A 12659-nucleotide genomic window follows, 5' to 3' on the forward strand; every position below is an offset into this window, starting at 1 on the left:
GCCGCGCACCGCCATCGGGGACCGGCGGCCCCGCCGTCCGCGCGGCGCCTCCGCCAGGTGAGCGGCTGCGGTGCCCTTACTGCTGCTTTCGGGGCCGTGCGGGAGCGGGGTACGGCAAGGGGCGGAGGGGGCACGGCCCAGGCTGCGGGGCTCTGTCCGCATCGTGGGGCGGTGGGAACGGGCGTGGGGCGCCGACAGGAGCCGGCGGGCGGGCTTTGAGGGAGCGGACGGGGGTCCGGCCCGAGCCCGGCGTCTCGGCTCCTCTCGGCGTCGGGCCGGGGTTGCCCGGCACGGCTCTCCCGGCACGGGAGGCCCCCGGTGCTCCCGCCTGGCGGAGTTCCCTCACGGACGGCCCGGCCCGTGCCCCGTGTGAGGTACCGAAGGGCGGCCGCGCGTGGCGCCTCGTCTCCTCAGCACCGGCGGGAGCTGCGGCGGCGCCGCCTCACGGTGCGCGGGGACCTCCGGATGACTGTGCAAAGCTCCGGCGAGGCACGGCGCGGAATTGGGTCAGCACCGCCGTCATCGCGGACGTGTGGAAGGTGCCTGCGTGCTTTTTGCAGCTCCGTTTTGCAGAATGCCGCTGCGCTGCCTGGGAGGGGTCGGGCCGGAGGGCATCGGGGGCGTCGGGTCGGGGAGCGGGGCTGCTGGCTGCCCGCCCGCACCGCGGGGACCCGGCACGTCCTGCGTGAGAAGTGCCGGTGTTGGCGGTTGGGGTCGTAGGGCTGGCCGCCCTAGAGACTCAACCCGAGAGGGAAAGAGTTCTGTTACTCCGTGGCGGTTTTATGCTTTTTTGGCCACAGTGTTTTTTCTCATTGCAGTGGGAGGGTGGTTACGGCAGCCCAGCCTTGGTGGTGCTGAGAAGATTTGTATCTCCTGCCCTCGTGTGCTCCAAGGTTTAATGACTCACACAGACAACTTGCACTGATGCTGACATGCACAGGAAAGTCCCTTTATAAAGAAAGCGATCTTGCCAAAAGAAAACGTGGAACAAGTGCTCTTGTGGCTGTGCTTGCTACCTCCTAGAGCTTAATTCCATTCTTTTATTCCTGGGGGGTTCATTTTGTATTTGCCATGCATACATGCAAACTGCAGATGCAGAATTGTGCCTGTGTGTCTTCAGTGGAAGCTTTGTCCTGATCAGAGGATTCCTCACATGAATGTTGCGCACTGTTCTGGCACACACTGCTTCCTGTGGTAGGTCTGTCACTCTGGTACTCCAGTGAAAGCACCTGCAGTCATTCTTTATCCTTAAATGGTGAAAAACAATTTTAATCTTTGTGATCTGATATTTTCTGTAAGTACTGAACTGGATTCCCAAGATCTCATGTAAAATGGAAAGAACAGCATTGGATGAAGGACCAGAAACCAGGTCTTTCAGGTTAGGTTTCTCTTTCTCACCTTGGCCCAGGAAATCTGAATTTCTGTTTGGGAAAGTGTTGTCAGGCAGGAGCAGATTCCCCATCCCCACAAAGGGCAAGGACAGAGGACTCAGACCTGCAGCTCCCACCTCTGGGTCTGCCGTGTGCACACCTGCTGAGTGCGCTCCCAGTGCCTGCTCTGTTCTGAGTGAAGGCCCCATTTTGTGCCAAGCTGTCTGCATGCTGTACTGTACTGAGCACCTGGGTTGTGCAGAGCTGGAGCTGACACATCTCACTGCTTGAAAAGAGCGCGGCCATGGGTGTGCTTCTGGGAACTGCAGAGTGCCCAGTGGTTGTCGAGCTCAGTGACACATTTCTTGGATAACTGTGTGCTGATGATTTGAGAAAACCATGTGTGTGTTGAAATATACTGGAATGGTTAAGAGGTGAATTGTGTACTTGAAAAAAAGTCAGCACAGTTGGGGATGTAGCATGGATGCTTCTGCCTCTCACAGACCTCTGACACTGGCTCCTTTCTGTAGGAAGCCCAGCAAAGAGGGGAGTGTGAGTCACTGGTGAGAGTAAGATCTGTTGAGGCAAGTTCTGTTTTCTCATTGTTTTGAAGGGTCTGAGGGAAACAGAGGAGTGTCTTAGAGCTGCCATCCTGTGTGAGCAGTAGGTCTGTGCTCAGCCGTGCGCTGTAGGCAGGGTCAGCACAGTGCAAGTGTAAATGCTGTCTGGTCCTGAGCACAGAGCTGACACAGGCTTTTTGCTTCTCCTAGCTCTTAAACCAGAAGCTTTCTCCATTTCTACTTTCAAGGAAATTTCTCTGGGAAGGGAAGAAGGCTGGTGAGCTGCATGGCACCATCCTTAGAGACTGTGACAAGTGCTGTGGTTATTTCAGAGCTGGGGCATGCTGTCTGCAAACCAGCTGCTGCTGGGGTGCAGTAGTCACACAGGTATAAAGCGTGTGCTGCACACAAGTTCTGAAGGCCTGTCCTTCCCTCTGCAGAGCTCTGCTGTAGTGCTCTCTCTCTCAATAAAGTTATGGGAACTTAATTACCTTTGAGACTCTTGTTTGTTTTTGGAGTTGGTGGCAGCTGGTAGAGGTGGTGAGGTGTGAGGGGCCGTGTTGTGCCAACACGAGCACTCCTTCACAGCACACACTGAGTGCATTGCCTCTGAAAAGAAAGCAGTGTACTTGAACAAATAGTCTGGGCTCCATGTGGTACGTGGCACAGATGCAGTGACTCATATGACATATCTGTTTTCTTTCAGATTGTGCCAAGGAATAAGCCAGCTTTTTGTATCCTAGCATGGCAAATGAAGAAGATGATCCAATTATACAAGAGGTAAAAGTGCTTTGTGGCAGCTGTGGTTCTATGTGCAGATTTTTTTGTGCTATTCAACTTCTGTTCTATTGTTCTCATTATAATTTTGATGAATTCATATCATGCTATACATGAAGCTGAAATGGTTTATACCTTCTGCTAAAAACAAACAGTTCTACTCCAGTTCTGGACTTCCTTAAGGATCTGTTCCATCCCAAGCAGTAGCCCAGTGTCCCGTTCACTTTGTGTATGAATTCAAGCACCAGAGGTGTGAGCAAGGGCAAGCTTGTGGGGTTTGACGGAAGTGTCTCAGAAGGTACCTAAGATGGAAATGTCTGTGTGTGATCATCGTGACACATCTGTGGATTTTAGGAGTTGGTGGCAAAGTGCTTGTATTAAATCCTATGTGGCATGTGGGTGTGTTTTGTCTAGCTTAGAAAGTTTTCATGGCAAAAAAGCAGCGAGGAAGTTAACTTTGAGTCTTGCTGCCAAAGAGAGAACACCCTCTTCTTTTCAGATTGTGGTGATAGATACACTTCAGCCACACAGACAAAAAAATTTCTTGTTTCATTTCAGAGACAAAAATATGCAGCACTGCCTCCTGCCTCATCATAGTTGTGCTGTTTTTTCTTCCCTAAGAGGCCAGCTGCTATATTACAGGTCAAAATCAGCAGATGAGACCTTTATCAAGAGTCATGAGTGAGCCTCGTATGCAATTCATAATTAGAAGCAAAAATTGACAGTATTTGAGCTCTAGGGATTGTACCTACGTCTGAGGATCCATCCAACATAGCTGTTAACTGATGCAAGTTGTTTGTGTTGCTTTTTAGATCGATGTGTTCCTGGCCAGAAGTCTGCTGGAGAAGTTGTATCTGTTTCAGGTATTCCAGTTAGCTGTTATTTAGTGAAAATTTGTTTAAAATAAATTGATTGAAGGAGCAATAGCTTTATTTACCTCTTACAGGGAACAGGCAAACCTGCATGCATCTCAGTTGAAACACCTGGTATTAAGCTGTTTGTAAGAGAGGGGTGATTGTTTATGGCATTGACTTGTCATTAAATCACTGCCTATAGCCACACTCAGGGAATTATTTTAGTAGGCAATATCCTTATTGTGGTTTGGATAAATCTGCAGTCTCTTGGCCATTTTCTGCCAATGGCCAAGTTGATTTTTGTAACTTTACTGAACAAATGTTTATTTAGGACCCGTCCTGTCTAAGACAATGCCATCAGTGTTCATAACCAGTGTGAGTCATCAGAAGAGACCCCTTATGCTGTGGAGATAAAACTGATGAGTGATTAAAGGTGGAAATATGCTTGAAATTTGAAGATCTGTTTCCCATTCTGTTCACTGAATTTCTCTCATCGTTTTATCTTTGTGGTTCACTTTCCCTATCTGCAGAGTGGGAGCTCTTTTGAGGCTGATGGATGAGATATTCATTATAAGCCAGTGGTGCTAACTGGCATAGCCTCCTGTCCAGGTCTTCTGCCCAGCATGTGCAGCTTCATGATGGGTTGCTCTGCATGTTCTGGACAAATGGCAGCTCTGAGCAGGCTGCTGCCTTGCTGGAAGACTTCATCTGGGCACCACACTGTGGTCTTAGCATCCCCAAATAGTTCAGAACAGAGGATCAGGTGACTAAATGTGACCATATGTGGACCAGATCGTGTAGGCTGACACTGCTGGTGAAAACTCACATGTATTTTACTTCTAGATAAATAAATCTCCAGAGAGGTGATATCAGTTAATGGGTTTTTGTGGCTTCTATCACATCCTTTTTCAACTGGATTAATATGTTGTAGGGTTTTCTTGTCTTATAGCACAGTGATGTGTTGGAGGCAGGAAATGGAAAAGAGTGAAGTGACAGGAATGGAGGGCGGAGGGGAAGGCTTTCTAACCAAACTCTGAGGTCTGATGACTCAAGATTAAAAAAGTCGTTTACTGAGATCTTGTGACCATCTGGAAAGTGGCTTTACATGTGAAGGGGCAGGCAGGGTTTAATTAATTTCTGTGGAATTCTGTTGTCTTTAAATTAAGAATTTTTATGAAATCAATGTGTTTTCCAGTATCCAATTCGTCCAGCTTCCATGACATATGATGATGTTACACATTTATCAGCGAAGATAAAACCAAAGCAGCAAAAGGTTGGTCATCATTTGAGTCCAGTCTCTGAAAGTTGTTTTAATGCTGTCTGCAATGTGCTTCAGATCATTACACTGTGCTGCTAAGCTAAGTGTGCAGCTTGTGGGACCAGATCTCTGTGCTTGGGCTTAAAAGAATGGTTTATTAAGAGAGGAGTTAAAGTCACAATGGAAAAAAACAATATAAAAACAGAATCATTCAGGGAAGTCTGGCTACTATTATTCATTCTGTACAAGATTGGTTTAAAAGATTTTCACAATATTTAGAAGAGGGTTGAGGTTTGAAGGCATGCTTTGTCTTTTAGAGTCATTGTGTGTCTTGATTCTTCTCTGGCCTGTCTATGAACCACCAGCAGTCCTCTTTGAGAATCAGTGGGGTGGTGAAAGTATAACCAAAGCCAGAATGGTCACACTTGCCTGCAGACGTATTCCAAACCTGTAGCTCTGATTTAAAAATGTCTCATGTTAAAAAATAAAAAAGAACACAAATAGGTCTGTGATAGCAGGATATTTTTCTGGGAAATAGTTGAGAGTGCTTACGCGAAGTTTGAAGTTAGTGTGTATTATGTTAAGGATTTTTTAAATTAAAATTAGCAAACATTTACGTTTTTAGGCCCAGTGCAGACATAAATCTACCATCACTACCAGGGACTGGTCACCAGTTCAGTTTACAAATAACATGGAGGGGAAAAAAGCGAGGTGATGGCTGTAATTTATAAGTTCAGTTGGTGATTCATTTGGAGTTCTGCCATTGTAATTATTTGTCTTCACATTTTTTAGGTTGAACTGGAAATGGCCATTGACACTTTGAATCCAAACTACTGTCGCAGCAAAGGAGAACAGATTGCTCTCAATGTAGATGGCACTTGTACAGATGAAACAAGTACCTATTCCTCGTAGGTGTCCTTTTGCTTTCCTTCATTTCTGTCGTAGGCAGAGGTATGTATGTGTATGTGCATTAGGCTCATGTCCATCCACACATCTCGTAAATACCTCCAGGAATGAGGACTCCACCATTTCCTTCTGCAGCCCATTCCAATGCTTTGCAACCCTCTCTATGAAAGCAGTCTTCCTGATATCCAATCTAAACCTCCCTGGCACAACTTGTTTTGTTGTGACCTGTCACCTGAGAAAAGGCACCAACACCTCCTCGCTGCAGCCTCCTTTCAGGCAGTTGTAGAGAGTGATGATGTCTCTCCTTAGCCTTCTTTTCTCCAGACTAAACAACCCCAATTCCCTCAGTCATTTCTCCTAATGTTGTTCTGTAGTCCCCAGCTTTATTGCTCTTCTCTGCACGTGCTCAGTCAAGTCAGTATCCTTCCTGTAATGAGGGTCTGAAACTGATTGCAGTGCTCAAGGTGTGGCCTCACCAGCACTGCATGCAAAGGATCAATCACTTTCCAGTCCTGCTGGCCACAGTATTTCTGATGCAGACTAGGGTGCCACTGGCCTTCTTGGCCTCGTTAGCTGGCTGCTGACCAGCACAGCACACTCAGGTTCTCTCCTGGACAAATTTCCAGCCACTCTGCCCCAAGGCTGTGCTGCTGCATAGGGTTGTTAATGACCCAGCACTTACCCTTAGTTGATGTCATGTAACTGGGATTGGCCGGTTGATCTAATCTAGGTCCATCTGCAGAGCCTTCCTGACCTCAAGCAGATCAACAGTCTTGCCTTACTTGATGTTGTCTGCAAACTTAGTGGAGTGCACTGGGTGCCCTCATGCAGGTTAACGATTAAAATGTTCAACAAAACTGGCTTTTGTATATAAAGTGTTTGCTGATAGACTATTTTGGGAATTGGTAATTTCAGGCCTTTTAACATCTATGTGCCACATTGCCTGTAGAATATAATCTTACAGCATTCATCTGTTTGCAGGAAGCTGATGGACAAACAAACTTTCTGCTCTTCACAAGCTGCAAGTAATGTTTCCCGCTATGCAGCTGCTGTTTATAGAAAAGGTGACTTTGTTTTGTTACCCCTCGCATCAGTGAAACATGTGAATTTCTGGGTTAAATAAGAGCTGTTTGTTCTATGTTTCCACTAGCATAGGCTCATATTTAATTGAAGCTTTTCTAAATAAAGCGAAAGCTTTCCTTATGAGTGTGTCCCTGGAGTCCTTGAGGAGCTCCAGCAAAGTTCTAAATAATACAGCAGGGCTCAGCCTCCAAGATCTGAACAGTCCACGATGGCCTGAAACACACATTTACAGTAAAAAATTATTTTTCTTACATTGTATTATTATCTCTGTATGATATATACAGATATATACAGATATATACCTCAGCATGGCTGTTTTATTTGCCTGTTCAACACTTCCTGCCCTTCTTTTGTCACTGCAGAGTTTTGATGAGAGGATCGTTGTAGATTGCCTACAGAGATGTCTGTTTCACTAGTAGTCTCCTGACACATAGGTCAGATCTGAGCCAAAATGGGGCTTTCTGTAAGATCTGGCTCCAGCATTAACCAGGAAGGTAGCAGGAGAAGATCTTGATTTTTTCATACTCCTTTGATGTTCTGTGCACTGGGTGAATCACTTAAACCCTTTTTACTGTATTAAATATTTGTGTTCTCTGGAAGCTGTGCTGTTGCAGAGGTAGCAAGGTGATGCAAGTACTGTCTCTGTGCATTAGAAAACAGTACTTTTAACCAATATCAATTCTCTTTTTCAGGTGAACTTCACCTGACTCCGCTGCACGGAATTCTTCAGCTGAGGCCAAGTTTCACCTACTTGGACAAAGCTGATGCAAAACACCGCGAAAGAGAAGCTGCTAATGAAGGTAAGTGCTGCATGAGTTATGTTTCCTTTTGAGAGATAGGATACAGGTTCTCTGTCTAATTTTATTCAAAGGTGTTTAATATAACAATGAACTGATTATAAAACCATTTCTCAGCCAGTTCTTTTCTCTGATCATACCTTCAGTGCAGTTGCATCAAGATTTTTGTGGGAAGGTGTGGAGGACTGGCAGAGAAAGAGGAGACAGTGGGTGGTGTCAAGGGGCAGCAATAGGAAGTGCCACCACAGCCACTGAAAAGCAGCAGTGCCAAATTCATGGGGGCAGTTTCTCCTATTACATGAGTGGTGTGGCACTGTCATATGCTGCATAGTTTAGCAAGCTGTAGTTCCTATTTCTGCCTTCTTCCAGAGAAAGCCTCCAGGCAGGTACTTGTTGGCTCTGGTTGTTTTATTGTAGTGGTGGTTTTATCCTGTTGGCTTTTTTTGGCAGGTGGTGATTCATCCCAGGATGAAGCTGAAGATGACGTTAAGCAAATTACTGTATGTCCAGATTTCCTTTTTGTGGTAGTTCAGGCAACAGTTTACGAGAAAGCATGTCAATTCATACCCAAATAATTGGACAGGAAACCTCATCTGGTTCTGGTGACCCTGGGCTTGGAAGGGGAAAGGCAGTTGTTGCACAAGAGTAAAGATGGCAACAAGGGTTGATTAATTTGAGCTAGGACCCCTAGCTTCTGTTCTCATTCTGCCAAATAGGTAATGGAGGTGTTTTGTTTCAAGTGTTTGGAGCTGTATTTAATGATGCCGAAACTTCTAGGTACGGTTTTCCCGCCCTGAGACTGAGCAAGCTCGTCAAAGACGTGTTCAGTCTTACGAATTCCTGCAGAAGAGACAAGCAGAAGAGCACTGGGTTCATCTCCATTATTATGGCTTGAAGGTAAGTGTGGGACCTGATGGCTCAGCCAAATTAAATCTGGATATGTGGGAATCGAGAAGTCATCAGAAGACAGTGAAGAAAAGTTGATCTGTAGGCTTGAAATGACCCCACAGTGCTTTGTGCCTCTGCCACCAGATAGTGCTGTGGGATCTCCACACTGGAGAAGCTTTAAAACTGAAAATTGGACAAATTTAAGGCAGGGGGTGTTTAAGTCCAATAGTCACTCAGGTCTTAGCTTTGTAAAACGGTCAGGGAAGCCAGTCACTTAAGTGTCCTGACACAGCTTTCTCTGACACAGCATGCATGTCAGGAGATTTTTGAAGTACATCAACTGAAATGTTTCCACATCATATCTGCATCATTCAAGAAGGCTTAAAGTACAGCATCAGTGAGATGGAATGCACAGCACAGTGAGGATGGAGCAGTCTCAGTTCAGAATAAGGAGTCTATCTGAAATGTTGTGTTCAGAATGCGTCAGTGATTTGTGCTTTTCTCCATATCTCCAGGACAGCCGTTCAGAACATGAGCGCCAGTATTTATTCAGCCAAGGTCACGGCCTTGCTGAGAATACAGAATTAATAAAATCTCCCAGGTAAAGGTTTGATGGTTCTGTAGGGAAGGTACAGTAATTTCTTGGGATAGTTTTCAGAGTAATAAACAAATTTGTTCTTTTAAAATCATACCTTTGATACTGATATCCATGGTAGAAGTGGAATTGTTTAAAAAATAAAGGCAAACTGGTCTTCAACTTCAGTTGCTTTCACTTGAGATTGTAGCCTTGTCTGTGTTATCACAGCCCAGCTTTATTGAGACTGCAGATATTGTAAAGGAGAAGTAAAACAAAAGCTCCTTCTGATTAAAATAAATGAAAACTCTAAAGCCAATGACTTCCATTGTTAGAAACTCTTAGAAAACTTTATTTTGGTGATTTTTAGGAGACACCTGATACTACTTGGAACATGTTTGGTTTTGTTTCTTGCTGACTGCAGCTATGTATAGGAATCTTCTGTGGTGCAGACAGTAATAACGTTTTGCTGTAAACTGATAGACCATGGCCTGAGTAATAGGAAGGTGGTGGACTGCCTCTCTCCTTAATGGTGTGGGTGTGTTTTTTGTAGCGTTTAACATCTCAGTGGAGCAGTGCCAGGTGTGATGAGAAGTCTTTTGGATTTGATTCTTTCAGACACTGGCAGTTACGTTGGCAGGTGTAACTGCAGGACTTCGTGTGGCCCCACTTGACTCTGTGTCAAAGCACCACGTTTAATGTTTGCACTCTTGCAGTTCCTCTATTTGGACACAGAAGAGTACAGAAGAGCAAGGATTCTGACTCCCATCTGTTTCATGCTTTTTCTTTGAATGGATGAATGTCAGTAGCTTTTACTAGCACTGAATTTGTGGAGGAAGATGAGAAAAGAAAGGGGAGGGACTCTCTTTTCAAGCTGGTGTTTGTTTTGTAGATTCTAATAAGTAGGATTGCTTTAAGCAAAAAAATAACTGTACTTAAACTTGGGAAATCTCAAGACAAACATTATGAAATGTGTTTTCTTTTCTTGTAGTGAATATTTAATGATGCTGATGCCTCCAAGCGTAGAGGAAGAGAAGTAAGTGTACAGAATGTTCAACACGGATGTTGTGTGGATGCTCTCTCATAAGCTGCAACTCACAAAGCTGTTGTTTATTTGCAGTAGCAAACCAGTGGCTCCAAGCAATGTGCTTTCTATGGCCCAGCTGAGAACTTTACCCCTTGCTGATCAGATCAAGATCCTGATGAAGAACGGTTTGTAATCCATTTGCACTTTACTTGTGACTTCTAATTGTCTCAGATAAAATATCTTTCCTAGCAGTACCAGTTCTGTCACTCTTCCAGACAGTGGCTGGATCTCTGATTCTGTGGAGCAGTTAAGAGCTGAGTATTTGCTTGAGAAGGCTGAGTGGTCCTTGGGAAAGAGAAGAGCAGTAGGTGGAACTGACAGCTGCTCTGTGTGTTTGCAGTGCTGTCACTCTTAGAATATTTTCTGATCTGACGATAACTTTCAGAATGCATTTATTTCTGCATTATCTCCTGGCATGTGAAATCTGAGTATGGCTTAAAAATGGAAAGTTAATGCAACAGGCTGCACTTTGGCATTTTTTTCCCTTCAAAGTTTTCAGTAATATGCTTCTTGAGTGTTACATAAGTTTTATTCTCTCTCTTCAGTTACTCTCTAATGAGAGCAAATCCGAGAAACTTAGGAGCTGTCTTGTCAGCTGTCTCTGTTTCCAAATATTGCCAAAGGATTAGATTTTTTTTTAATCCATGAATTAATTTAGGGCCAGTTAAGCTAATTAACGTTGTTGCAACATGAATGTGTATTTTTTGAACAGATTCTGACTATGAGTAGTAAAATTTAGGCTTTGAATTTTTATTTTCCCCAATTTTGACATAAACATAAATCGCAATATCCTAGAATTGAAACTCCGTTTTTATTTTGCATACTGAGAAAGCCCTTCATCTAATGCCTCTTTTGCCTTTCAGTGAAGGTGATGCCATTTGCAAACCTGATGAGTTTGCTGGGCTCTGGGACAGATTCTACAGCAGTTCTCCGCTGCATACAGCAGGTGGCGATGCTGGTCCAGGGAAACTGGGTGGTGAAGAGGTAGGTATGCCTCGTCTTTGTTGCTGAGATGTGGTTTTCTGCTGTAAGAAGAGAATTAGAACAATGGATTTTATGTAGTCATCTTCACTGTGTATCTTTGTTCTCAATTGCAGTGCTGTGAGATAATCAATTCAACATTCTGTGTTTTGTTCTGCAATAGGATAATAAAAATTCAAACAGATGATGGCAGATGCCAGCATAGTTGTACCCAGCCCAACTAGAATTGTGGTGGAGCTGTGATGTAATCTGTATTTGCATTTGAGCTGTCAGATATTTGTTGTCTTCACTCGTGTTCTTTTGTGTGGGGACACTCCTAAATCCTTTCAGAGATTAATGTCAAATATAAATGCATACAATGAAACCATCCCATCCGTTAGTGTTTCTTAGCTAAATTCAGTCAGAGAAAGACCTTTGTGCAGTCGCTTTGCTGTTCATCAGTGGATGCTGCTCTTGTCAGCTGAAAGCATTGCCTGCCTTCTAGAAGCTAGCTTTACCTGTCATAAAATGGCACTACCTGTGGTGTACACTGTAGCACATGAAATGGATGCTGTGTTGTTCTCCTGTTTATTAGAACAAGGCATCTCACTGGGAGTAAGTCTGAAGAGCAGTGTGATTTTTTTTTTTATTTTTTTTTTCTTTTCAGCTGGGTGGAGCATTGCATGCAGAGAATTACAGTGTGTGGAGTAGTTTTCTGCACTAAGATGTGTGGCACCAGTTACCAGCTTGTCTGTTAGCAGGATTCTTCAGCTATTGTGATACAGGCCTGTGCTAGCTGTGTGAGCTGCTTCTGTCCTTGCTGTCCCTCCAGTCATTCCAGAAGGCAGCTGGGTGCAAATTAAAAGTGTTATAGCAGTCGGGGTTTTTATGTTGTATGTGTTTCTTTGCTGTTTGTCTGAAGACTCTGTGTGCATCTGTAGATGTAGCCTGTTAGGGATAGTTGTGCACAGAGCCGTGTCTGCACACATCAGAGCTTTAAGTAAGGAGGCTGAGGAGATCAGGATTGTTAGCCTGGGTTGCCCCAAGGCTTTGGAGTCTGTAGAAATGAATGTCATCTAGTTGATCTTGCAAGCAGACTAGGACACCAGGGTGGTGTTAGTCCTGGATCTGATTGGTTTGAGCATGAAAGCTCATAGCATTGTTCTCTTTAATCTTTGATTGCTGAGAAGGAATTAAAGCACACCGAAAACTCATTCCTATAGATCAGCATTTTGGCTAAATGCTACCTTCAAGGCTTAGGTTAGTCTTAGCACTTCTTAGGATCATGTTGGTCTTGTTTACACTCATGCAAGGAAGGAAAGGCTTTGCAAGAACAAAGCAGAGCGTGTACCTGCGTTGCACACATTTACCAGTCACAAGGCTGGGCTTTGCTGGTGTAAGCACTTCTTGTACTAATGTAATTGAAGTGGAGTAATTACATTAATATTAGTTCCTTTAATGAAAGCGATGCTTTGGATAAAGGTGTAAATTAACTGCAGAGCTGGGAGCACGTTTATTATGTTAATTTTCACCAATGCTGTATTT

At 44.3% G+C, this 12659-nt stretch overlaps 1 protein-coding gene across 4 annotated transcripts in view; it reads left to right on the forward strand.

The window, feature by feature from the left end:
* Positions 1-12659, forward strand: part of POLR3E (RNA polymerase III subunit E) — a 25506-nt gene continuing 12847 nt past the window's right edge. The window contains exons 1-13 of one of the 4 annotated variants that reach the window (XM_042864376.1): positions 1-57; positions 2637-2710; positions 3520-3570; positions 4757-4834; positions 5612-5727; positions 6707-6789; positions 7501-7608; positions 8056-8105; positions 8383-8502; positions 9009-9094; positions 10059-10103; positions 10188-10279; positions 11018-11138. In XM_042864376.1, coding sequence (XP_042720310.1) covers positions 2675-2710; positions 3520-3570; positions 4757-4834; positions 5612-5727; positions 6707-6789; positions 7501-7608; positions 8056-8105; positions 8383-8502; positions 9009-9094; positions 10059-10103; positions 10188-10279; positions 11018-11138 — 986 coding nt within the window. In that variant the 5' untranslated portion in view covers positions 1-57; positions 2637-2674. Of the gene's footprint in view, positions 58-805; positions 2711-3519; positions 3571-4756; positions 4835-5611; positions 5728-6706; positions 6790-7500; positions 7609-8055; positions 8106-8382; positions 8503-9008; positions 9095-10058; positions 10104-10187; positions 10280-11017; positions 11139-12659 lie in introns of those variants that run through there. The other 3 variants (XM_042864377.1, XM_042864378.1, XM_042864375.1) reach the window with 3 other exon arrangements.

Source organism: Lagopus leucura, unplaced genomic scaffold, assembly GCF_019238085.1.
Source record: "Lagopus leucura isolate 7727_CA_CO unplaced genomic scaffold, USGS_WTPT01 Super-Scaffold_760, whole genome shotgun sequence".
Classification (NCBI taxonomy): Eukaryota; Metazoa; Chordata; class Aves; order Galliformes; family Phasianidae; genus Lagopus; species Lagopus leucura.